Below are 26,198 nucleotides of genomic sequence, written 5' to 3'. Positions count from 1 at the left end.
GTGGTCACTGTTGGGGACAGTGGTCACTCTGGGAACAGTGGGGTGGTCACTCTGGGGGCAGTGGTCAGTGCTGGGGACAGTGGTCACTCTGGGGACAGTGGGGTGGTCACTCTGGGGACAGTGGTCAGTGCTGGGGACAGTGGTCACTCTGGGGACAGTGGGGTGGTCACTCTGGGGACAGTGGTCACTCTGGGGACAGTGGGGTGGTCACTCTGGGGACAGTGGTCAGTGCTGGGGACAGTGGTCACTCTGGGGACAGTGGGGTGGTCACTCTGGGGACAGTGGTCACTCTGGGGACAGTGGTCATTCCTGGTGTCCATGGGAATGGTCACCTTCAGGTGTCCCCACAGATGTCCTCAATGTCCCCAACGTTCCCAATGTCCCCACTGTCCCCAGTGTCCCCAATGTCCCTGCCCCAATGTCCCCAATGTCCCCAATGTCCCCAATGTCCCCAATGTCCTCAATGTCCCCACTGTCCCCAATGTCCCCACTGTCCCCAGTGTCCCCAATGTCCCCAGTGTCTCCTGTCCCCATGGATGTCCCTTGTCCCCAGTGTCCCCAATGTCCCCAATCCCCCCAATGTCCCCAATGTCCCTCCATCCCCCCAATGTCCCCAATCCCCCCGCTGTCCCCAGTGTCCCCATGGATGTCCCCGCTGTCCCCAATGTCCCCACTGTCCCCACGTCCCCAGTGTCCCCAATGTCCCCAGTGTCTCCTGTCCCCATGGATGTCCCCTGTCCCCAATGTCCCCACTGTCCCCAATCCCCCCAATGTCCCCAATGTCCCCAATCCCCTCAATGTCCCCAATGTCCCCACTGTCCCCAATCCCCCCGCCGTCCCCAGTGTCCCCATGGATGTCCCCGTGTCCCCAGGTGCCAGCCAAGGCGCTGCCGCAGGCGCCGGGGAAGCAGTTTGTGGCGGTGACAGCGCGGGTGGCCGCGGTGACGCTGGAGAAGGTGCTGCTGGTGGCCCTGCAGAGCGGCCACATCTTCGTGCAGACCGACAAACCCATCTACACGCCGGGCAGCACCGGTGAGGGGACGCTGGGGACACCTGGGGACACTGCAGGGACAGCTGGGGACAGCTGGGGACATTGGAGGGGATGGGGACACCGAGGGCATGGGGACACTGTGGGGACATTGAGGGGATGGGGACACCGAGCGCATGGGGACACTGTGGGGACTTTGAGGGGATGGGGACACCTTGGGGGCTTGGAGACACCTCTGGGAGCAACAGTGAGTGACCCTGGGGACAGCTGGGGACACTGCAGGGACATTGGAGGGGATGGGGACAATACAGGGACAGCTGGGGACACTGCAGGGACAGCTGGGGACACCACAGGGACAGCTGGGGACACTGCAAAGACAGCTGGGGACATTGGAGGGGATGGGGACAGCAAAGGGATGGGGACACTGTGGGGACATCACAGGTGTGGGGACACCTCAGAGGGCTGAGGACACTGCCAGGGCCACTGATGGATGAGTGGGGACACCTGGGGACACTGCAGGGACAGCTGGGGACACCTGGGGACAGATGGGGACATTGGAGGGGATGGGGACACTGTGGGGACATTGAGGGGATGGGGACACCTTGGGGACTTGGAGACACCTCTGGGAGCAACAGTGAGTGACCCTGGGGACAGCTGGGGACACTGCAGGGACACCCTGGGGACAGCTGGGGACACTCTCAGTTCCCTGTGTCCCCTCCCAGTGCTGGCTGTCCCCTGTGTCCCCTCACCCTGTCCCTTGTGTCCCCTCACATTGCTCCCTCACCTTGTCCCCTGCGTCCCCACCCTGTCCTTGTCCCCTCACCTTGTCCCCTGTGTCCCCACATGTCCCCTGTGTCTCGTCCCAGTGCTGGATGTCCCCAAGTGTCCCCTGTGTCCCCTCACCTTGTCCCCTGTGTCCTCACCCTGTCCTTGTCCCCTGTGTCCCCTGTGTCCCCTCTCACCCTGTCCCTTGTGTCCCCTCACCTTGTCCCCTGTCCCCCCTCACCTTGTCCCCCTTGTCCCCTGTGTCCCCTCCCAGTGCTGGATGTCCCCAAGTGTCCCCTGTGTCCCCTGTGTCCCCTTTGTCCCCTGTGTCCCCTCCAGTGCTGGCTGTCCCCACGTGTCCCCTGTGTCCCCTCACCTTGTCCCCTGTGTCCCCTGTGTCCCCACCCTGTCCTTGTCCCCTCTCACCTTGTCCCCTCTCAGTCCCCTGTGTGTCCCCTCCCAGTGCTGGCCTGTCCCCAACTGTCCTGTCACCTTGTCCCCTCACCTTGTCCCCTGTGTCCTCTCACCCTGTCCCTTGTGTCCCCACCCCGTCCTTGTCCCCTCACCTTGTCCCCAAGTGTCCCCTCACATTGTCCCCTGTGCCCCCCTCAGTCCCTTGTCCCTCCTCACCTTGTCCCCAAGTGTCCCCTCACATTGTCCCCTGTGTCCCCTCGCATTGTCCCCTCACCTTGTCCCCAAGTGTCCCCTCACATTGTCCCCTGTGTCCCCTCGCATTGTCCCCTCACCTTGTCCCCAAGTGTCCCCTCACCTTGTCCCGTGTGCCCCCCTCAGTCCCTTGTCCCTCCTCACCTTGTCCCTTGTGTCCCCTCACCTTGTCCCCAAGTGTCCCCTCTCGTTGTCCCCTCACCTTGTCCCCAAGTGTCCCCTCACATTGTCCCCTGTGCCCCCCTCAGTCCCTTGTCCCTCCTCACCTTGTCCCCTGTGTCCCCTCACGTTGTCCCCTGTGTCCCCAAGTGTCCCCTCACCTTGTCCCCTGTGTCCCCTCACTGTCCCCCGTGTCCCCTGCAGTGCTCTGCCGCCTCTTCACCGTGAACCACCTCATGCAGCCGGTGGCCAAGACGGTCACCGTGGAGGTCAAGGTGAGCGCCCTGGGGTGACACACACGGGTGGGTGGCACGCACAGGTGACACACAGAGGTGACACACAGAGGTGACACGGTGCCACCCGCGTGTCCCCTCAGACGCCCGACAACGTCATCATCAAACAAGTCCTGGTGTCGTCTCCCACCAAGAACGGGATCCTGTCCTTCACCCACAACCTGCCCGAGGTCATCAGGTGGGTGGCGCCGTCCCCCGTGGTGGCCTGGGGACACCCCTGGGGTTGTCACCTCCCTGTCACCTCCCTGTCACCTCCGTGTCACCTCCCCAGCTTGGGCACGTGGACGATTTTGGCCAAATTCGAGGATTCTCCGGATCAGGAATTCAGCACCAAATTCGAGGTCAAGGAGTACGGTGGGTGACAGTGGGGGTGGCCTTGGGGACATCGGGGTGGCCGTGTCACCGATGACGTCACCGATGACGTCGCCGTTGGTGTCACCCCGCAGTGCTGCCCAGCTTCGAGGTGTCCCTGGTGCCTGAGAAGAAGTTCCTCTACATCGACAGCCAGGAGGACTTCAAGGTGTCCATCCACGCCAGGTGACACCAAAATGTCCCTTTCTGGGGACAGAAGCGTCCCCTCCGAGGTCACAGATGTGTGGGGGGACAGGGGGACAGGTGGGCTGGGGTGGTGGCACTGGGGGTGGCACAGGGGACATGGGGTGGCATGGGGACATTGGTGGTGGCAGGGATGGGATGACAGAGGGGTGACAGCATGGGGACATGGGGTGGCAGCATGGGGACACAGGGACAATGGTGGTGGTGGCAGCATGGGGACACGGGGACAATGGTGGTGGTGGCAGCATGGGGACATGGGGACATTGGTGGTGGCAGGGACGGGAGTGGCAGGATGGGGACATGGGGACATTGGGGTGGTGGCACTGGGGGTGGCACAGGGGACAGGGTGGAGGGGACATGGGGTGGCATGGGGACATTGGTGGTGGTGGCAGGGATGGGATGACAGAGGGGTGACAGCATGGGGACATGGGGTGGCAGCATGGGGACACGGGGACAATGGTGGTGGTGGCAGCATGGGGACATGAGGACATTGGTGGTGGCAGGGATGGGAGTGGCAGGATGGGGACATGGGGACATTGGGGTGACATTGGTGGTGGCAGGGATGGGATGGCAGAGGGGTGACAGCATGGGGACATGCCGGACAATGGTGGTGGTGGCAGCATGGGGACACGAGGACGTTGGTGGTGGCAGGGACAGGAGTGGCAGGATGGGGACATGGGGACATTGGGGTGACGTTGGTGGTGGCAGGGATGGGATGGCAGAGGAGTGACAGCATGGGGACACGGGGACAATGGTGGTGGCAGGGATGGGAGTGGCAGGATGGGGACATGGGGAAAATGGGGACATTGATGGTGGCAGGGATGGGATGGCAGAGACAGGGTGGGGACATGGGGACATGGGGACAGGCTGGCACAGTGACAGAGTGACACAGTGACAGGGTGACACGGTGACACAGTGACACGGTGAGAAGTTGACAGTGTGACACAGTGACAGGGTGACAGGGTGACACGGTGGCAGGTGACACGGTGACACGGTGACACGGTGACAGGGTGACACAGAGACAGGGTGACACGGTGGCATGGTGACATGGTGGCATGGTGACACGGTGACACAGTGACAGCGTGACACAGTGGCTGTCCCCAGGTACCTGTACGGCAGGAAGGTGGACGGGATGTGCAGGGGACACAGTGACACAGTGACAGGGTGACACAGTGACAGGGTGACATGGTGACAGGGTGACATGGTGACACAGTGACACGGTGACATGGTGACAGGGTGACACGGTGACACAGTGACAGGGTGACACGGTGACAGGGTGACATGGTGGCACGGTGACACAGTGACACGGTGACACAGTGACACAGTGACACGGTGACACGGTGGCTGTCCCCAGGTACCTGTATGGCAGGAAGGTGGACGGGATGTGCAGGGGACACAGTGACACGGTGACACAGTGACACAGTGACAGGGTGGCACGGTGACATGGTGGCACGGTGACACAGTGACACGGTGACACAGTGACACAGTGACACGGTGACACGGTGGCTGTCCCCAGGTACCTGTATGGCAGGAAGGTGGACGGGATGTGCAGGGGACACAGTGACACGGTGACACAGTGACACAGTGACAGGGTGACACAGTGACACGGTGACACGGTGACATGGTGACACAGTGACACGGTGACACGGTGGCCGTCCCCAGGTACCTGTACGGCAGGAAGGTGGAGGGCATGGCCTTTGTGCTCTTTGGGGTGATGGTGGACGACGAGAGGAAGAGCATCCCCCAGTCCCTGCGGCGCGTCCCGGTGAGATGGCACTGTCATTGTCCCCAACGCTGTCCCCAACCCTGGCACCAGCCCTGTCCCTGTCCCTGTCCCGGTGAGATGGAGCTGCCAATGTCACTGGCACTGGAACTGTCACTGTCACTGTCCCCAACCCTGGTACTGTCCCCAACCCTGTCCCGGTGACCCTGGCACTGTCACTGTCCCCAACCCTGGCACTGTCCCCAGTGCTGTCCCCAACCCTGGGACTGCCACTGTCCTTGGCACTGTCCCTGTCCCTGTCCCTGTCCCCAGCCCTGTCCCGGTGAGCTGGCACTGTCCCTGGCACTGTCACTGTCACTGTCCCCAACCCTGGCACTGTCACTGTCCCTGTCCCGGTGAGCCTGGCACTGTCCATGGCACTGTCCCTGGCACTGACCCTGTCCCCAGCCCTGTCCCCAGCCCTGGCACTGTCCCTGTCACTGTCCCTGTCCCTGTCCTGTCCCTGTCCCCAACCCTGGCATTGTCCATGTCCCCAACACTGTCCCGGTGAGCCTGGCACTGTCCCCAACACTGTCCCCAACCCTGGCACCATCCCTGTCCTTGTCCCTGTCCCTGTCCCTGTCCTGGTGAGCCTGGCACTGTCCCCCCTGTCCCTGTTCCCAACCCTGTCCCCAACCCTGTCCCCAACCGTGTCCCCATGTCCCCAGGTTCAGGCTGGTGACACCAACGCCCTGCTGTCCCCCTGCTGTCCCCAACCCTGTCCCCAATGTGTCCCCAATGTTTCCCCAGGTGCAGAACGGTGACGCTGACGCCCTGCTGTCCCTAACCCTGTCCCCAGTGTGTCCCCAATGTGTCCCCAATGTCCCCAATGTGTCCCCAGGTGCAGGACGGTGACGCTGATGTCCTGCTGTCCCCAGTGTGTCCCCAATGTGTCCCCAGGTGCAGGACGGTGACGCCGATGTTCTGCTGTCCCCAGTGTGTCCCTAACCCTGTCCCCAATGTCCCCAATGTGTCCCCAGGTGCAGGACGGTGACGCCGATGTCCTGCTGTCCCCAATGTGTCCCTAACCCTGTCCCCAATGTCCCCAATGTGTCCCCAGGTGCAGGACAGTGACACCGATGTTCTGCTGTCCCCAATGTGTCCCTAACCCTGTCCCCAATGTCCCCAATGTGTCCCCAGGTGCAGGACGGTGACGCCGATGTCCTGCTGTCCCCAATGTCCCCAATGTGTCCCCAGGTGCAGGACAGTGACACCGATGTTCTGCTGTCCCCAATGTGTCCCTAACCCTGTCCCCAATGTCCCCAATGTGTCCCCAGGTGCAGGACGGTGACGCCGATGTCCTGCTGTCCCTAACCCTGTCCCCAATGTCCCCAATGTGTCCCCAGGTGCAGGACGGTGACGCCGATGTCCTGCTGTCCATGGCTCACCTGCGCGAGCGCTTCCCCAAGCCCCAGGAGCTGGTGGGACACTCGCTCTATGTCACTGTCACCGTCATCACCGAGTCAGGTCTGTCTGGGGACATTGGGGACACGGGGGACATGGGGGACACTGGGGACGTTGGGGACATGGGGGACATGGTGGGACACTCGCTCTATGTCACTGTCACCGTCATCACCGAGTCAGGTCTGTCTGGGGACATTGGGGACACTGGGGACATTGGGGACATGGGGGGACATGGTGGGACACTCGCTCTATGTCACTGTCACCGTCATCACCGAGTCAGGTCTGTCTGGGGACATTGGGGACACTGGGGACATTGGGGACATGGGGGGACATGGTGGGACACTCGCTCTATGTCACTGTCACCGTCATCACCGAGTCAGGTCTGTGTGGGGACATTGGGGACATTGGGGACATGGGGGACATTGGGGACATGGGGGGGACATGGGGGGACACTCGCTCTATGTCACTGTCACTGTCATCACCGAGTCAGGTCTGTGCGGGGACATGGGGGGACATTGGGGACATGGGGGGACATGGGGGGACACTCGCTCTATGTCACTGTCACCGTCATCACCAAGTCAGGTCTGTGTGGGGACATTGGGGACACAGGGGGACATTGGGGACACAGGGGGACATGGGGGACACTGGGGACATGGGGGACATTGGGGGGACATGGTGGGACACTCGCTCTATGTCACTGTCACCGTCATCACCGAGTCAGGTCTGTGCGGGGACATTGGGGACATTGGGGACATGGGGGACATTGGGGACATGGGGGGACAGGGACATCAGGGGGACATGGAGGGACATGGAGGACAGCGACAGTGGGAGGACACAGGGGACATGGAGAGCAAGGGGACACGGGAGGACATGGGGGGACAGTGAGGGGACAGGGACAGCGAGGATGGGGGGACACCTGAGGTGGGGACAGGGACTGGAGGTGACACGGCCACCATGGTGTCCCCTCAGGCAGTGACATGGAGGGACAGGGACGGGGCGGATGGGGGGACATCTGGGATGGGGACCGGAGGTGACACGGCCACCGCGGTGTCCCCACAGGCAGTGACATGGTGGACATCCAGGGTGGTGGCAGGGGGACATAGAGGGGACAGTAACCTCAGGTGACACGGCCACCGCAGTGTCCCCACAGGAGGGTGGCACAGGGACATAGAAGGGACAGGGACAGAGACCGTGGGGGGACACCTGGGACAGGGACAGGTGACACGGCCACCGCGGTGTCCCCACAGGCAGTGACATGGAGGGTGGCAGGGGGACAGTGAGGATGGGGGGGACACCTGAGGTGGGGACAGGGACAGGTGACACGGCCACCGCGGTGTCCCCACAGGAGGGTGGCAGGGGACAGCAAGGATGGGGGGACACCTGAGGTGGGGACAGGGACCTCAGGTGACACGGCCACCGCGGTGTCCCCACAGGCAGTGACATGGAGGGTGGCAGGGGGACAATGAGGATGGGGGACACCTGGGACAGGGAGGTGACACGGCCACCGCGGTGTCCCCACAGGCAGTGACATGGAGGGTGGCACGGGGACAATGAGGATGGGGGGACACCTGGGACAGGGAGGTGACACGGCCACCGCGGTGTCCCCACAGGCAGTGACATGGTGGAGGCCCAGCTCGGTGACATCAGGATCGTCACGTCCCCCTACAGCATCCACTTCACCCGCACGCCCAAGTACTTCAAGCCGGGGATGCCCTTTGACCTCACGGTTGGTGACACCTTGGGGACAGCAGCGGTGGCCCGGGCTGGTGGCATGGGGACCCACGGGGTGTCCTGGGGTGGGGACAGGGCACAGCTGGGGCTGGAGGAGGAGTCGGACCCTGGGTGGTGTCCCTGTGTCACCTGAGAGGGGCTGGGGACCGTGGGCTGTCCCCGCTGTGTCACTGGGGTGGCACTGCCTGGTGCCGGTGTCCCTTTGCAGTGCCACCACCCCTTCCCAGTGTCCCTTTGCAGTGCCACCACCCCTTCCCAGTGTCCCTTTGCAGTGCCACCACCCCTTCCTGGTGCCACCACCCCTTCCCAGTGTCCCTTTGCAGTGCCACCACCCCTTCCTGGTGCCACCACCCCTTCCCAGTGTCCCTTTGCAGTGCCACCACCCCTTCCTGGTGCCACCACCCCTTCCTGGTGCCACCACCCCTTCCTGGTGCCGGTGTCCCTTTGCAGTGCCACCGTCCCTTCCTGGTGCCACCACCCCTTCCTGGTGCCACCACCCCTTCCCAGTGTCCCTTCCTGGTGTCGGTGTCCCTTCCCAGTGCCACCACCCACTCCCGGTGTCCCCTCCCAGTGCCACCACCCTTTCCCGGTGCCACCACCCATTCCCAGTGTCCCTTACCAGGGCCACCACCCCTTCCCAGTGTCATTGTCTCCAGTGCCACCACCCCTTCCTGGTGCCACCACCCCTTCCCAGTGTCCCTTCCTGGTGTCGGTGTCCCCTCCCAGTGCCACCACTCATTCCCGGTGTCCCTTCCCAGAGCCACCACCCTTTCCCGGTGCCACCACCCCTTCCCAGGGTCCCTTACCAGGGCCACCACCCCTTCCCAATGTCCCTTCCCGGTGCCACCACCCATTCCCAGTGTCATTGTCCCCAGTGCCACCACCCCTTTCTGGTGCCACCACCCCTTCCCAGTGTCCCCTTACTGGTGTCACCACCCCTTCCCAGTGCCACCACCCATTCCTAGTGTCATTGTCCCCAGTGCCACCACCCCTTCCCAATGTCCCCTCCCAGTGTCACCACCCATTCCCAGTGTCCCTTCCCAGTGCCACCACCCTTTCCCGGTGCCACCACCCATTTCCAGTGTCCCTTCCCAGTGCCACCACCCACTCCCGGTGTCCCCTCCCAGTGCCACCACCCCTTCCTGGTATCAGTGTCCCCTCCCAGTGCCACCACCCATTCCCAGTGTCCCTTCCCAGTGCCACTACCCCTTACTGGTGTCACCACCCCTTTCCAGTGTCATTATCCCCAGTGCCACCACCCCTTCCCAGTGCCACCACCCATTCCCAGTGTCCCCTCTCAGTGCCACCACCCCTTCCCAGTGTCATTGTCTCCAGTGCCACCACCCCTTTCTGGTGCCACCACCCCATTCCCATGTCCCCTCCCAGTGCCACCACCCCTTCCCAATGTCCCTTCCCAGTGCCACCACCCTTTCCCGGTGCCACCACCCATTTCCAGTGTCCCTTACCAGTGCCACCACCCCTTCCCAGTGTCCCCTCCCGGTGCCACCACCCCTTCTCAGTGTTCCCTCCCAGTGCCACCACCTCTTCCCAGTGTCCCCTCCTGGTGCCACCACCTATTCCCAGTGTCACCACCCCTTCTCAGTGTCCCTTCCCGATGTCACCACCCCTTCCCAATATTAGTGTCCCCTTCCTGGTGCCACCACCTCTTCCCAGTGTCCCTTCCCGGTGCCACCACCCCTTCTCAGTGTCCCCTCCTGGTGCCACCACTCCTTCCTGGAGTCCCCTCCAGGTTTATGTCACCAATCCCTGGTGTCCCTTCCAGGTTTATGTCACCAACTCCTAATGTCCCCTTCAGGTTTATGTCAATGTCAATGTCACCACCAATGGTCAATGTCACCACCAGTTTTATGTCACCACTCCTGATGTCCCCTGTCCCCCCCAGGTTTATGTCACCATCCCTAGTGTCCCTCCAGGTTCATGTCACCTGATGTCCCCTCCAGGTTTATGTTAACCCTCAGTGTCCCCTGCAGGTTTATGTCACCACCCCTGGTGTCCCCTCAGGTTTATGTCACCACCCCTGGTGTCCTCTGTCCCCTCCAGATTTATGTCACCACCCCTGGTGTCCCCTCCAGATTTATGTCCCCAACCTCCAGTGTCCCCTCCAGGTTTATGTCACTCTCAGTGTCCCCTCCAGGTTTATGTCACCACCCCTGGTGTCCCCTGTCCCTCCAGATTTATGACACCATTCCCGGTGTCCTCTGTCACCTCCAGGTTTATGTCACCAACACCTGGGGTCACCTCCAGGTTTATGTCACCACCCCCAGTGTCCCCTCCAGGTTTATGTCACCACCCCTGGTGTCCCCTGTCCCTCCAGATTTATGACACCATTCCCGGTGTCCTCTGTCACCTCCAGGTTTCTGTCACCAACACCTGGGGTCCCCTCCAGATTTATGTCACCACCCCCAGTGTCCCCTCCAGGTTTATGTCACCAATCCCGATGTCCCTTCCAGGTTTCTGTCACCACTCCTGGTGTCCCCTGCAGGTTTATGTCACTATTCTCGGTGTCCCCTGTCCCCCCAGCTTTATGTCACCACCCCTGGTTTATGTCAATGTCACCACCAGGTTTATGTCACCATCCCCCGGTGTCCCTTCCAGGTTTATGTCACCAACCCCCGGTGTCCCCCCAGGTTTAGGTCACCTTTCCTGGTGTCCCCCCAGGTTTATGTCACCCCCACTGTCCCCTCCAGGTTTATGTCACCCTCACTGTCCCCTCCAGGTTTATGTCACCATCCCTGGTGTCCCCCCAGGTTTAGGTCACCTTTCCTGGTGTCCCCCCAGGTTTATGTCACCCCCACTGTCCCCTCCAGGTTTATGTCACCATCCCTGGTGTCCCCCCAGGTTTATGTCACCTGATGTCCCCCCAGGTTTATGTCACCCCCACTGTCCCCTCCAGGTTTATGTCACCATCCCTGGTGTCCCCCCAGGTTTATGTCACCTGATGTCCCTCCAGGTTTATGTCACCCCCACTGTCCCCTCCAGGTTTATGTCACCATCCCCGGTATCCCCTCCAGGTTTGTGTCAATGTCACCTCCAGGTTTATGTCACCATCCCTGATGTCCCCCCAGGTTTATGTCACCAACCCCGACGGGTCCCCGGCGCCGCGTGTCACCGTGCAGGCCGATGGCTTCCAGGGCCAGGTGTCCACCCGGGGCGATGGCATGGCCAGGCTGGTCCTCAACATGCCGGCCACCAAGGACAGCGTCCCCATCACCGTGAGTGGGGACACCGCTGTCACCTCGCCGGGGTGGCACTGATGGGGAGGTGACCGCGGGTTGGGGTGGGTGAGGTGGCCGGAGTGACCAAGGTTGAGGTGGCTGAGGTCAAGACCGCCACGATGGCCGAGAACTTTGTGGTGGTCAAGACCACCATGGTGGCCAAGGCCTCTATGGACCCTCTGTGGTGGCCAAGCCCTCCATGATGGCCAAGACCTTTGTGGTGGCCAAGCCCTCTATGGAACCTTTATGGTGGCCAAGACCTTTGTGGTGGCCAAGCCCTCTATGGTGACCAAGCCCTCCATGCTGGCCAAGACCTCTATGGAACCTTTATGGTGGCCAAGCTCTCCATGATGGCCAAGATCTCTATGGTGGCCGAGGTCTCTACGGTGGCCAAGACCTCTCTGGAACCCCTATGGTGGCCAAGCCCTCCATGATAGCCAAGACCACCGCAGTGGCCAAGACCTCCATGGTGGCCAAGATCTTCATGGTGGCCAAGTCCTCCATGATGGTTCCTCTATGGAACACCTATGGTGGCCAAGCCCTCCATGATAGCCAAGGCCTCTATGGTGGCCAAGACCTTTATGGTGGCCATGACCTCTATGGAACCTCAATGGTGGCCAAGCCCTCCATGATGGTTCTTCTATGGAACCTCTGTGGTGGCCAAGCCCTCCATGATAGCCAATACCACCATGATGGCCAAGCCCTGTATGGTGACCAAGTGCCACCATGATGGCCAAGACCTCTATGGAACCTCTGTGGTGGCCAAGCCCTCTATGGAACGCCTATGGTGGCCAAGCTCTCCATGATGGCCAAGAACTCTATGGTGGCCAAGGTCTCTACGGTGGCCAAGACCTCTCTGGAACCCCTATGGTGGCCAAGCCCTCCATGATGGCCAAGCCCCTATGGTGGCCAAGACCTTTGTGGTGGCCAAGACGTCTATGGAACCTCTGTGATGGCCAAGTCCTCCATGATGGCCAAGCCCCCCATGATGGCCAAGCCCTCTATGGTGGCCAAGACCTTTGTGGTGGCCAAGACCTCTATGGAACCTCTATGGTGGCCAAGTCCTCCATGATGGCCAAGACCTTCATGATGGCCAAGACCTTTATGGTGGCCAAGACCTTTATGGTGGCCAAGACTTCTATGGGACCTCTATGGTGGCCAAGGCCTCTATGGAGCCCCTCTGGTGGCCAAGCCCTCCATGATGGTTCCTCTGTGGAACCCCTATGGTGGCCAAGACCTTTGTGCAACCTCTCTGGTGGCCAAGCCCTCCATGCTGACCGAGTGCCACCGTGTCCCCGTGCTGACCGAGTGCCACCGTGTCCCTCCCCATGACCGAGTGCCACCGTGTCCCTGCATGCTGACCGAGTGCCACCGTGTCCCTGCCCGTGACCGAGTGCCACCGTGTCCCTGTCCTGACCGAGTGCCACCGTGTCCCCTGTCCTGACCGAGTGCCACCATGTCCCTGTGCTGACCGAGTGCCACCGTGTCCCTGCCCGCTGACCGAGTGCCACCGTGTCCCCTGTGCTGACCGAGTGGCACCGTGTCCCTGCCCGCTGACCGAGTGCCACCGTGTCCCCTGTGCTGACCGAGTGCCACCGTGTCCCTGTGCTGACCGAGTGCCACCGTGTCCCCTGTGCTGACCGAGTGCCACCGTGTCCCTGCCCGCTGACCGAGTGCCACCGTGTCCCTCTGTGCTGACCGAGTGCCACCGTGTCCCTGTGCTGACCGAGTGCCACCGTGTCCCTCTGTGCTGACCGAGTGCCACCGTGTCCCTGTCCTGACCGAGTGCCACCGTGTCCCCTGTGCTGACCGAGTGCCACCGTGTCCCTGCCTGTGACCGAGTGCCACCGTGTCCCTCCCCATGACCGCGTGCCACCGTGTCCCTCCCCACTGACCGAGTGCCACCGTGTCCCCTGTCCTGACCGAGTGCCACCGTGTCCCCTGTGCTGACCGAGTGCCACCGTGTCCCTGCCCGCTGACCGAGTGCCACCGTGTCCCCTGTGCTGACCGAGTGCCACCGTGTCCCTGCCCGCTGACCGAGTGCCACCGTGTCCCCTGTCCGTGACCGAGTGCCACCGTGTCCCCTGTGCTGACCGAGTGCCACCATGTCCCCTGTGCTGACCGAGTGCCACCGTGTCCCTCTGTGCTGACCGAGTGCCACCGTGTCCCTGCCCGTGACCGAGTGCCACCGTGTCCCTCTGTGCTGACCGAGTGCCACCGTGTCCCCTGTGCTGACCGAGTGCCACCATGTCCCCTGTGCTGACCGAGTGCCACCGTGTCCCTCTGTGCTGACCGAGTGCCACCGTGTCCCTGCCCGTGACCGAGTGCCACCATGTCCCCTGTGCTGACCGAGTGCCACCGTGTCCCCTGTGCTGACCGAGTGCCACCGTGTCCCCTGTCCTGACCGAGTGCCACCGTGTCCCTCCCACTGACCGAGTGCCACCGTGTCCCCTGTGCTGACCGAGTGCCACCGTGTCCCCTGTGCTGACCGAGTGCCACCGTGTCCCTGCCCGCTGACCGAGTGCCACCGTGTCCCCTGTGCTGACCGAGTGCCACCGTGTCCCCTGTCCTGACCGAGTGCCACCGTGTCCCTGTGCTGACCGAGTGCCACCATGTCCCTCCCGCTGACCGAGTGCCACCGTGTCCCTGCCCACTGACCGAGTGCCACCGTGTCCCCCATGCTGACCGAGTGCCACCGTGTCCCTGCCCGTGACCGAGTGCCACCGTGCCCCTGTGCTGACCGAGTGCCACCGTGTCCCCCATGCTGACCGAGTGCCACCGTGTCCCTGCCCGTGACCGAGTGCCACCGTGTCCCCGTGCTGACCGAGTGCCACCGTGTCCCCTGTGCTGACCGAGTGCCACCGTGTCCCTCCCCGTGTCCGAGTGCCACCATGTCCCTGCCCGCTGACCAAGTGCCACCGTGTCCCCTGTGCTGACCGAGTGCCACCGTGTCCCTGTGCTGACCGAGTGCCACCGTGTCCCCTGTGCTGACCAAGTGCCACCGTGTCCCCTGTGCTGACCGAGTGCCACCGTGCCCCTGTCCTGACCGAGTGCCACCGTGTCCCCTGTGCTGACCGAGTGCCACCGTGTCCCTGCCCTCTGACCGAGTGCCACCGTGCCCCTGTGCTGACCGAGTGCCACCGTGTCCCTCTGTGCTGACCGAGTGCCACCGTGTCCCCTGTGCTGACCGAGTGCCACCGTGTCCCTGCCCGCTGACCGAGTGCCACCGTGTCCCCTGCCCTGACCGAGTGCCACCGTGTCCCTGTCCTCACCGAGTGCCACCGTGCCCCCTGTGCTGACCGAGTGCCACCGTGTCCCTGCCCGCTGACCGAGTGCCACCGTGTCCCCGTGCTGACCGAGTGCCACCGTGTCCCTGCATGCTGACCGAGTGCCACCGTGTCCCCTGTCCTGACCGAGTGCCACCGTGTCCCCTGTCCTGACCGAGTGCCACCGTGTCCCTCCCCATGACCGAGTGCCACCGTGTCCCTGCCCACTGACCGAGTGCCACCGTGTCCCTGTGCTGACCGAGTGCCACCGTGTCCCCGTGCCAGGTGCGGACGGCGCAGCCGGGGCTGCCCGCGGCGCGCCAGGCCTCGCGGCAGATGACGGCCCAGGCCTATCGCAGCCAGGCCGGCTCGGGCAACTTCCTGCACCTGGCGGTGGCCACCACCGAGCTCCAGCCCGGGGACAACCTGCCCGTCAACTTCCACCTCAAGACCAGCAACAACGACGTCCGCAACTCCGTCCCGTTCTTCACCTACCTGGTGGGTACCCGTGCTTCGTCGGTGGTGCCTCCACCCTGAGCACCTGGAGGTCCTGGAGGGACCTGAGAGGTTCTTGAGGGGTCTGGGAGGTCATTGAGGGGTCTGGGAGGTCCTTGAGGGGTTTGGAAGGTTCCTGAAGGAACTGAGATGTCCTTGAGGGGTCTGGGAGGTTCTTGAGGGGTTTGGGAGGTTCTTGAGGGGGTTTGGGACCTCTTTGAGGGGTTTGGAAGGTTTCTGAAGGAACTGAGAGATCCTTGAGGGGTCTGGGGGGTTCTTGAGGGATCTGGGAGGTCATTGAGGGGTTTGGGACCTCCTTGAGGGGTTTGGAAGGTTCCTGAAGGAACTGAGAGATCCTTGAGGGGTCTGGGAGGTTCTTGAGGGATCTGGGAGGTCCTTGAGGGGTTTGGGAGATCTTTGAGGGGTTTGGAAGGTTCCTGAAGGAACTGAGAGATCCTTGAGGGATCTGGGAGGTTCTTGAGGAGCTTGGGTGGCCCTTGATGGACCTGGGAGGTCCTTGAGGGGTTTGGGAGGTTCTTGAGGGGATTTGGGACCACCTTGAAGGGTTTGGAAGGTTCCTGAAGGAACTGAGAGATCCTTGAGGGGTCTGGGTGGTTCTTGAGGGGCTTGGGAGGTCCTTGAGGGGTTTGAGATGTCCTTGAGGGGGTTTGGGACCACCTTGAGGGGTTTGGAAGGTTCCTGAAGGAACTGAGATGTCCTTGAGGGATCTGGGAGGTTCTTGAGGGGTTTGGGACCTCCTTGAGGGGGTTTGGGACCTCTTTGAGGGGTTTGGAAGGTTCCTGAAGGAACTGAGATGTCCTTGAGGGGTCTGGGAGGTTCTTGAGGGGTCTGGGAGGTTCTTGAGGGGTTTGGGATGTCCTTGAGGGGTTTGGGACCTCCTTGAGGGGTTTGGAAGGTTCCTGAAGGAACTGAGAGATCCTTGAGGGGTCTGGGTGGTTCTTGAGGAGCTTGGGTGGCCCTTGATGGACCTGGGAGGTCCTTGAGGGGTTTGGGAAGTTCTTGAGGGACCTGGGAGGTTCTTGAGGAGCTTGGGTGGCCCTTGAGGGACCTGGGAGGTCCTTGAGAGGACTGAGAGGTTCTTGAGGGGTCTGGGAGGTTCTTGAGGGAACTGAGAGATCCTTGAGGGGTTCGGGAGGTCATTGAGGGGTTTGGGAGGTCATTGAGGGGTCTGGAAGGTTCTTCAGGGGTTTGGGAAGTTCTTGAGGGGCTTGGGTGGCCTTGACATCCTTGAGGTGGCCCTTGAGGGGTCCTGGAGGCCTTGGAGGTGTTTGGAAGGTTCTTGAAGGAGCTGAGAGATCCTTGAGGGATCTGGGAGGTTCTTGAGGGACCTGGGAGGTCCTTGAGAGGTTTTTGAGGGGTTTGGAAGGTTCTTGAGGAAACTGAGAGGTCTTTGAGGTCCTTGAGAGGTCCTTAAGGAGTTTGGGAGGTCCTTGAGGAATTTGGAAGGTTCCTGAAGGAACTGAGAGATCCTTGAGGGTTCTGGGAGGTTCTTGAGGGGTTTGGGAGGTCCTTGAGGAGTTTGGAAGGTTCCTGAGGGGTTTGGAAGGTTCCTGAGGGGTTTGCGAGGTCCTTGAGGAGTTTGGGAGGTCCTTGAGGGAACCTTGAGAGATCCTTGAGGGTTTTGGGAGGTCCTTGAGAGGACGCCGGTGGACATCCATCCAGGTGCTCACCAGGCTTTGGCTCCCGGCAGATCATGACCAAGGGCCGCATCCTGCGCGCCGGCCGGCAGCGGCACGAGCCTGGTCAGAGCTTGGTGACCATGACCCTGCCGGTGACGCCCGAGCTCATCCCGTCCTTCCGCGTGGTGGCCTTCTACTCCGTCCTGCCCGGCGAGATCGTGGCCGACTCCGTCTGGGTGGACGTCAAGGACACCTGCATGGGCTCCGTGAGTCACCTCCTGGTGGCCCCAGGGCGGTCAAAGGCGGGGGGGGGGTTTGGAGATGTTGGATGGGGTTTTGGTGGTGGTTGGAGCGGTCCTTGATGTCCTTGAGGGGTTTGGGAGGTTCCTGAGGGGTTTGGGAGGTTCTTGAGGGAACCGAGAGATCATTGAGGGTTTTGGGAGGTCCCTGAGGAGTTTGGGAGGTCCCTGAGGAGTTTGGAAGGTTCCTGAGGGGTTTGGGAGGTCCTTGAGGGGTTTGGGAGGTTCCTGAGGGGTTTGGGAGGTTCTTGAGGGGTTTGGGAGGTCCTTGAGGGGTTTGGGAGGTTCCTGAGGAGTTTGGAAGGTTCCTGATGGGTCCGGGAGGTCCCTGAGGAGTTTGGGAGGTTCCTGAGGGGTTTGGGAGGTTCTTGAGGGGTTTGGGAGGTTCCTGAGGGGTTTGGGAGGTCCTTTAGGGGTTTGGGAGGTTCTTGAGGGGTTTGGGAGGTCCTTGATGGGTCCGGGAGGTCCCTGAGGAGTTTGGGAGGTTCCTGAGGGGTTTGGGAGGTTCCTGAGGGGTTTGGGAGGTCCTTGAGGAGTTTGGAAGGTTCTTGAGGGAACTGAGAGATCCTTGATGGGTCCGGGAGGTCCCTGAGGAGTTTGGGAGGTTCCTGAGGAGTTTGGAAGGTTCCTGAGGGGTTTGGGAGGTCCTTGAAGGATTTGGAAGGTTCTAGAGGGAACTGAGAGGTCCTTGGTGGGTCCGGGAGGTCCCTGAGGAGTTTGGAAGGTTCTTGAGGGGTTTGGAAGGTTCTTGAGGGGTTTGGAAGGTCCTTGAGGAGTTTGGGAGGTTCTTGAGGAGTTTGGAAGGTCCTTGAGGGAACCGAGAGGTCCTTGATGGGTCCGGGAGGTCCCTGAGGAGTTTGGGAGGTCCTTGAGGGGTTTGGGAGGTTCTTGAGGAGTTTGGGAGGTTCTTGAGGGAACCGAGAGGTCTTTGATGGGTCCGGGAGGTCCCCGAGGAGTTTGGAAGGTTCTTGAGGGGTTTGGGAGGTCCTTGATGGGTCCGGGAGGTCCCTGAGGAGTTTGGGAGGTTCCTGAGGGGTTTGGGAGGTTCCTGAGGGTTTTGGGAGGTCCTTGAGGAGTTTGGAAGGTTCTTGAGGGAACTGAGAGGTCCTTGATGAGTCCGGGAGGTCCCTGAGGGGTTTGGAAGGTTCCTGAGGGGTTTGGAAGGTTCTTGAGGGGTTTGGAAGGTCCTTGAGGGGTTTGGGAGGTCCTTGAGGGGTTTGGGAGGTTCTTGAGGAGTTTGGAAGGTTCCTGAAGGGTTTGGGAGGTCTTTGAGGGGTTTGGGAGGTTCTTGAGGGACCCAAGTGTTCCCTGGTGGGGATTTGGTGTCACTTGTGCGGTTTTGGACGCTCCATGAGGAGCTTGGACATCTCCTGGGTGACCCTGGTGGCCCTGGTGGCCCTGGTGACCCGGCCACGAAGCCCACGGCCACCAACTTCTCCTGGAGCTCCAAACTTGGTGTCTCCCGTGGCGGGGGTGGGACAGAAGCGTCCTTTGGGGACACCTTGGGGACGTCACCCGCCGTGTCCGCGGCAGCTGGTGGTGAAGGCGGCCTCAGAAGGTGACAACCGAGTCCAGGAGCCGGGGGCGCGGATCGAGCTGCGCATCGAGGGCGACCACAAGGCCCACGTGGGGCTGGTGGCCGTGGACAAGGGCGTCTACGTGCTCAACAAGAACAAGATCACCCAGAGCAAGGTGGGTGGCCCTGGCCTCCATGTCCCCAAGGGGTGGTGGCCACCGTGGTTGTCCTTGATGTCCCCTGATGGTGGTGGCCACCATGGTTGTCACTGTCTCCATTGTCCCATGGTGGTGGCCATCGTGGTTGTCCCTGATGTCACCTTGTGGTGGTGGCCACCGTGGTTGTCCATGTCTCCATGATCCCCTGGTGGTGGTGGCCATCATGGTTGTCCCTGATGTCCCCAAGGGGTGGTGGCCATCATGGTTGTCCTTGATGTCCCCTGGTGGTGGCCACCATGGTTGTCCTTGTCTCCATCATCCCCTGGTGGTGGTGGCCATCATGGTTGTTCTTGCTGTCCCTGATGTCTCCTGGTGGTGGCCACCATGGTTGTCCTTGATGTCCCCTGGTGGTGGTGGCCATCATGGTTGTCCCTGTCTCCATCATCGCCTGGTGGTGGCCACCATGGTTGTCCCTGTCCCCACTGTCCCTGGTGGTGGCCGTGGACAAGGGCGTCTACGTGCTCAACAAGAACAAGATCAGCCAGAGCAAGGTGGGTGGCCCTGGCCTCCATGTCCCCACGTGGTGGCCACCTTGGTTGTCCTTGTCTCCATCATCCCCTGGTGGTGGCCATCACGGTTGTCCCTGATGTCCTCTGGTGGTGGTGGCCACCATGGTTGTTCTTGCTATCCCTGATGTCTCCTGGTGGTGGACACCATGGTTGTCCCCATCCCCATCATCCCCTGGTGGTGGCCACCATGGTTGTCCCCATTGTCCCCATTGTCCCCGGGTGGTGGTGGCCATCGCAGCTGTCCTGTCATCTCTGGGTGGTGGCAGTGGTCGTGGCCGTCACAGCTGTCCCCATTGTCCTGGGATGGTGGCCGTGGCCATCACAGCCGTGGTGTCACCCCTGGGCGGTGTCACAGCTGTGGTGTCACCTCTGGATGTTGGTGGCCATCACGGCTGTCCCCTGTGGTGGCAGTGTCACAGTGTCACCCCAGGCTGGTGGGAGTGTCACAGCCATGGTGTCACCCCTGGCTGGTGGCAGTGTCACGGTGTCACAGTGTCCCTGTGGTGGCAGTGTCACAGTGTCACAGGGTCACAGTGTCACAGTGTCACGGTGTCACAGTGTCCCTGTGGTGGCAGTGTCACAGTGTCACGGTGTCACGGTGTCACGGTGTCACGCTGTCCCTGTGGTGGCAGTGTCACAGTGTCAAAGTGTCACGTGTCGCTGTGTCACAGTGTCCCTGTGGTGGCAGTGTCACAGTGTCACGGTGTCACGGTGTCACGCTGTCCCTGTGGTGGCAGCTGTGGGACACGGTGGAGCGCGGTGACATTGGTGGTGGTGGCAGTGTCACAGCTGTGGTGTCACCCCTGGGTGGTGTCACAGCCACGGTGTCACGTCAGGATGGTGGTGCCATCACGGCTGTCCCCTGTGGTGGCAGTGTCACAGTGTCCCTGTGGTGGCAGTGTCACAGTGTCACCGTGTCACAGTGTCACCGTGTCACAGTGTCAGTGTCACAGTGTCACAGTGTCAGTGTCACAGTGTCACAGTGTCACAGTGTCACGGTGTCCCTGTGGTGGCAGTGTCACAGTGTCACAGTGTCAGTGTCACAGTGTCACGGTGTCACGCTGTCCCCGTGGTGGCAGGTGTGGGACACGGTGGAGCGCGGTGACATCGGCTGTGGTGGCAGTGTCACAGTGTCACCGTGTCACAGTGTCACAGCTGTCCCTGTGGTGGCAGTGTCACAGTGTCACAGTGTCACGCTGTCCCCGTGGTGGCAGGTGTGGGACACGGTGGAGCGCGGTGACATCGGCTGCACGGCCGGCAGCGGCCGGGACAACGTCGGCGTCTTCGCGGACGCCGGCCTGAGCCTGGCCACCAGCGTCCAGGTGACCACGCCCCAGCGCTCAGGTGGGCACAGCGGGTGGCACCGCGGGGACAGCGGGTGGCACTGCGGGGAGGTGGCATCTGACAGGGGTGGCACCTCGGGGACAGGGGGTGGCACCTCGGGGAGGTGGCATCTGAAAGGGGTGGCACCTCGGGGACAGCGGGGGGCACCGCGGGGAGGTGGCATCTGACAGGGGTGGCACCTTTAAGACGGGGGGTGGGACCGCGGGGAGGTGGCATCTGACAGGGGTGGCACCTTGGGGATGGTGGAGGTGGCACCTTGGGGACAGGGGGTGGCACCTCGGGGAGGTGGCATCTGACATGGGTGGCACCTTGGGGATGGGGGAGGTGACACTTCAAGGATGTGGCACCTCAGGGACCAGGGAGGCGACACCTTGGGGGTGGAGCAGGTGACACCTCAGGGATGGGGATGGTGACATCTCAGGGATGGTGGAGGTGGCACCTTGGGGATGGTGGAGGTGACACCTCAGGGATGGTGGAGGTGACATCTTGAGGATGGGGATGGTGACACCTTGGGGATGGGAGAGGTGACATCTCAGGGATGGTGGAGGTGACATCTCAGGGATGGGAGAGGTGACATCTCAGGGATGGTGGAGGTGACATCTCAGGGATGGTGGAGGTGACACCTCAGGGATGGGGATGGTGACATCTCAGGGATGGGGATGGTGACATCTCAGGGATGGAGCAGGTGACACCTTGGGGATGGGGATGGTGACATCTCAGGGATGGTGGAGGTGACACCTTGGGGATGGGAGAGGTGACACCTCAGGGATGGGGATGGTGACATCTCAGGGATGGAGCAGGTGACACCTCAGGGATGGTGGAGGTGACATCTCAGGGATGGGGATGGTGACATCTCAGGGATGGTGGAGGTGACACCTCAGGGATGGAGGACGTGACCCTGAACTTGGGGCTGTGACACCTGGGACACCTTGGGGTCCTGACCGGTGTCCCCTCTGTCCCCAGAGCTCCGGTGTCCCCAGCCGGCCAAACGCAAGCGGCGCTCGCTGGCACTCGCCGAGTACAAGGGCACCAAGGGTAGGTGGCACTGTCCCCAAGGTCACCGGGGTGTCCCCAAGGTCACCAGGGTGTCCCCAAGGTCACCGGGATGTCCCCAAGGTCACCAGGGTGTCCCCAAGGTCACCAAGGTGTCCCTTGTCCCCAGTGTCCCCAAGGTCACCGGGGTGTCCCCAAGGTCACCGCAGTGTCCCGTGTCCCAAGGTCACCAGGGTGTCCCCAGGGTCACCAGGGTGTCCCCAAGGTCACCAGGATGTCCCTTGCCCCCAGTGTCTCCAAGGTCACCAGGGTGTCCCCAAGGTACCAGGGTGTCCCATGTCCCCAAGGTCACCAGGGTGTCCCTTGTCCCCAAGGTCACCAGGGTGTCCCTTGTCCCCAATGTCCCCAAGGTCACCAGGGTGTCCCCAAGGTCACCAGGGTGTCCCCTCAGTCCCCAAGGTCACCAGGGTGTCCCCAAGGTCACCAGGGTGTCCCTTGTCCCCAGGATCACCAGGGTGTCCCTTGTCCCCAGTGTCCCCAAGGTCACCAGGGTGTCCCCAAGGTCACTGGGGTGTCCTCTGTCCCTGAGGCTGCCAAAGTGTCCCAGACCTTGAGGGACACCAATGTCCCACGTTCCTGAGGGCCACCAGAGTGTCCCATGTCCCAAAGGCCACCAGAATGTCCCACATCCCTGAGAGCCACCAGTGTCCCATGTCCCTGAGGGCCACCAGAGTGTCCCATGTCCTAAAGAGCCACCAGAATGTCCCACAACCCTGAGGGCCACCAGACGTTTCCATGTCCCAAAGCCAACCAGTGTGTCCCATGTCCCAAAGGCCATCAGAACGTTCCAACACCCCTGAAGGCCACCAGAATGTCCCACACCCTGAGGTCCCCACATCCCTGAGGGCCACCAGGGTGTCCCACACCCCTGAGAGCCACCAGTGTCCCATGTCCCTGAGGGCCACCAGAATGTCCCAAACCCTGGAGGTCCCCATGTCCCTGAGGGTGACCAGAACGTAACAAACCCCAAGGTCTCCATGTCCTAAAGAGCCACCAGAGTGTCCCATGTCCCAAGGATCTCCAAAGTTTCCCATGTCCTTGAGGGCCACCAGTGTCCCATGTCCCAAAGGCCACCAGAATGTTCCACATCCCTGAGAGCCACGTGAGTGTCCCATGTTCTTGAGGGCCACCAGTGTCCCATGTCCCTGAAGGCCACCAGAATGTCCCACAAGCCCAAGGTCTCCATGTCCTTAAGGGCCACCAGAATGTCCCACAACCCTGAGGGCCACCACAGTTTCCCATCTCCCAAAGGCCACCAGAATGTCCCATGTCCCAAAGATCTCCAGAGTCTCCCATGTCCCTGAGGGCCACCAGGACATGTCCCATCCCTGTCCTGGTGTCCACCAGCGGCCGAGTTCTCGGACAAGCTGCAGAGGAGGTGCTGCGAGGACGGCATGAAGGACAACCCGATGGGAGCAGATGCCACCAGGGTGTCCCATGTCCCTCAGAGCCACCAGGGTGTCCCATGTCCTAAAGAACCACCAGAGTGTCCCAAACCCTGAGGTCCCCATTCCAGAGCCACCAGAGTGTCCCACAACCCCAAGGTCTCCATGTCCTATAGAGCCACCAGAATGTCCCATGTCCCAAGGATCTCCAAAGTTTCCCCTGTCCTTGAGGGCCACCAGAGTGTTCCATGTCCCAAAGGCCACCAGAATGTCCCACATCCCTGAGAGCCACCAGTGTCCCATGTTCTTGAGGGCCACCAGTGTCCCATGTCCCTGAAGGCCACCAGAATGTCCCACAAGCCCAAGGTCTCCATGTCCTTAAGGACCACCAGAACGTCCCACACCCCTGAGGGCCACCAGACTTTTCCATGTCCCAAAGGCCACCAGAGTGTCCCATGTCCCAAAGATCTCCAGAGTCTCCCATGTCCCTGAGGGCCACCAGAATGTCCCACACTCTGAGGTCCCCATGTCCTTAAGGGCCACCAGAATGTCCCATGTCCCAAAGATCTCCAGAGTCTCCCATGTCCCTGAGGGCCACCAGAATGTCTCACACCCCTGAGGTCCCCATGTCCCTGAGGGCCACCAGGACATGTCCCATCCCTGTCCTGGTGTCCACCAGCGGCCGAGTTCTCGGAACAGCTGCAGAGGAGGTGCTGCGAGGACGGCATGAAGGACAACCCGATGGGAGCAGATGCCACCAGGGTGTCCCATGTCCCTCAGAGCCACCAGAGTGTCCCATGTCCTAAAGAACCACCAGAGTGTCCCAAACCCTGAGGTCCCCATTCCAGAGCCACCAGAGTGTTCCACACCCCAAGGTCTCCATGTCCTAAAGAGCCACCAGAATGTCCCATGTCCCAAGGATCTCCAAAGTTTCCCATGTCCTTGAGGGCCACCAGAGTGTCCCATGTCCTAAAGAACCACCAGAATGTCCCAAACCCTGAGGTCCCCATTCCAGAGCCACCAGAGTGTCCCATGTCCCAAAGGCCACCAGAATGTCCCACATCCCTGAGAGCCACCAGTGTCCCATGTCCCTGAGGGCCACCAGAATGTTCCACAACCCCAAGGTCTCCATGTCCTAAAGGGCCACCAGAGTGTCCCATGTCCCAAAGATCTCCAGAGTGCCCCATGTCTCAAAGGCCACCAAAGTGTCCCATGTCCCAAAGAACCACCGAAATGTCCCATGTCCTAAAGAGTCACCAGAATGTCCCACACCCTGAGGGCCACCAGGACATGTCCCACACCCCTGAGGTCCCCATGTCCCTGAGGGCCACCAGGACATGTCCCATCCCTGTCCTGGTGTCCACCAGCGGCCGAGTTCTCGGACAAGCTGCAGAGGAGGTGCTGTGAGGACGGCATGAAGGACAACCCGATGGGAGCAGATGCCACCAGGGTGTCCCATGTCCCTCAGAGCCACCAGAATGTCCCATGTCCTAAAGAACCACCAGAATGTCCCAAACCCTGAGGTCCCCATTCCAGAGCCACCAGAATGTCCCACAACCCCAAGGTCTCCATGTCCTATAGAGCCACCAGAATGTCCCACATCCCTGAGAGCCACCAGTGTCCCATGTCCCTGAGGGCCACCAGAGTGTCCCACAACCCCAAGGTCTCCATGTCCTAAAGAGCCACCAGAATGTCCCATGTCCCAAGGATCTCCAAAGTTTCCCATGTCCTTGAGGGCCACCAGAGTGTCCCATGTCCCAAAGGCCACCAGAATGTCCCACATCCCTGAGAGCCACCTGAGTGTCCCATGTTCTTGAGGGCCACCAGTGTCCCATGTCCCTGAAGGCCACCAGAATGTCCCACAAGCCCAAGGTCTCCATGTCCTTAAGGACCACCAGAATGTCCCACACCCCTGAGGGCCACCAGACTTTTCCATGTCCCAAAGGCCACCAGAGTGTCCCATGTCCCAAAGATCTCCAGAGTCTCCCATGTCCCTGAGGGCCACCAGGACATGTCCCATCCCTGTCCTGGTGTCCACCAGCGGCCGAGTTCTCGGACAAGCTGCAGAGGAGGTGCTGCGAGGACGGCATGAAGGACAACCCGATGGGAGCAGATGCCACCAGGGTGTCCCATGTCCCTCAGAGCCACCAGAGTGTCCCATGTCCTAAAGAACCACCAGAGTGTCCCAAACCCTGAGGTCCCCATTCCAGAGCCACCAGAATGTCCCACACCCCGAGGTCTCCATGTCCTATAGAGCCACCAGAATGTCCCATGTCCCAAGGATCTCCAAAGTTTCCCCTGTCCTTGAGGGCCACCAAAGTGTCCCATGTCCCAAAGGCCACCAGAATGTCCCACATCCCTGAGAGCCACCTGAGTGTCCCATGTCCCTGAGGGCCACCAGAACGTTCCACAACCCCAAGGTCTCCATGTCCTAAAGGGCCACCAGAGTGTCCCATGTCCCAAAGATCTCCAGAGTGTCCCATGTCCTAAAAGGCCACCAAAGTCTCCCATGTCCCAAAGAACCACCGAAATGTCCCATGTCCTAAAGAGTCACCAGAATGTCCCACACCCTGAGGTCCCCATGTCCCTGAAGGCCACCAGAATGTCCCACACTCTGAGGTCCACATGTCCTAAAGAACCACCAGAGTGTCCCATGTCCTAAAGAGCCACCAGAGTGTCCCACACCCCTGAGGGCCACCAGACTTTTCCATGTCCCAAAGGCCCCCAGTGTCCCGTGTCCTAAAGAGCCACCAGAATGTCCCATATCCCAAAGATCTCCAGAGTCTCCCATGTCCCTGAGGGCCACCAGAATGTCCCACACTCTGAGGTCCCCATGTCTTAAAGAACCACCAGAGTGTCCCATGTCCTAAAGAGCCACCAGAACGTCCCACGTCCCAAAGATCTCCAGAGTCTC

At 61.4% G+C, this 26,198-nt stretch overlaps 1 protein-coding gene across 1 annotated transcript in view; it reads left to right on the top strand.

Annotated features, from left to right (window-relative positions):
- The window catches only part of LOC131095021 (A.superbus venom factor 1-like), a 76,998-nt gene that overhangs the window by 4,017 nt on the left and 46,783 nt on the right, over window positions 1–26,198 (top strand). Inside the window, 14 exon segments of the mRNA XM_058042612.1 lie at window positions 873–1,032; window positions 2,783–2,853; window positions 2,955–3,049; window positions 3,143–3,225; window positions 3,318–3,408; window positions 5,089–5,191; window positions 6,535–6,655; window positions 8,203–8,318; window positions 11,410–11,556; window positions 15,111–15,323; window positions 17,032–17,226; window positions 18,793–18,951; window positions 20,717–20,846; window positions 21,810–21,881. Coding sequence (XP_057898595.1) covers window positions 873–1,032; window positions 2,783–2,853; window positions 2,955–3,049; window positions 3,143–3,225; window positions 3,318–3,408; window positions 5,089–5,191; window positions 6,535–6,655; window positions 8,203–8,318; window positions 11,410–11,556; window positions 15,111–15,323; window positions 17,032–17,226; window positions 18,793–18,951; window positions 20,717–20,846; window positions 21,810–21,881 — 1,756 coding nt within the window.

Source organism: Melospiza georgiana, chromosome 32 (genome assembly GCF_028018845.1).
Source record: "Melospiza georgiana isolate bMelGeo1 chromosome 32, bMelGeo1.pri, whole genome shotgun sequence".
Taxonomy (NCBI): Eukaryota; Metazoa; Chordata; class Aves; order Passeriformes; family Passerellidae; genus Melospiza; species Melospiza georgiana.
This window is presented reverse-complemented; position numbering and strand designations above follow the sequence as displayed.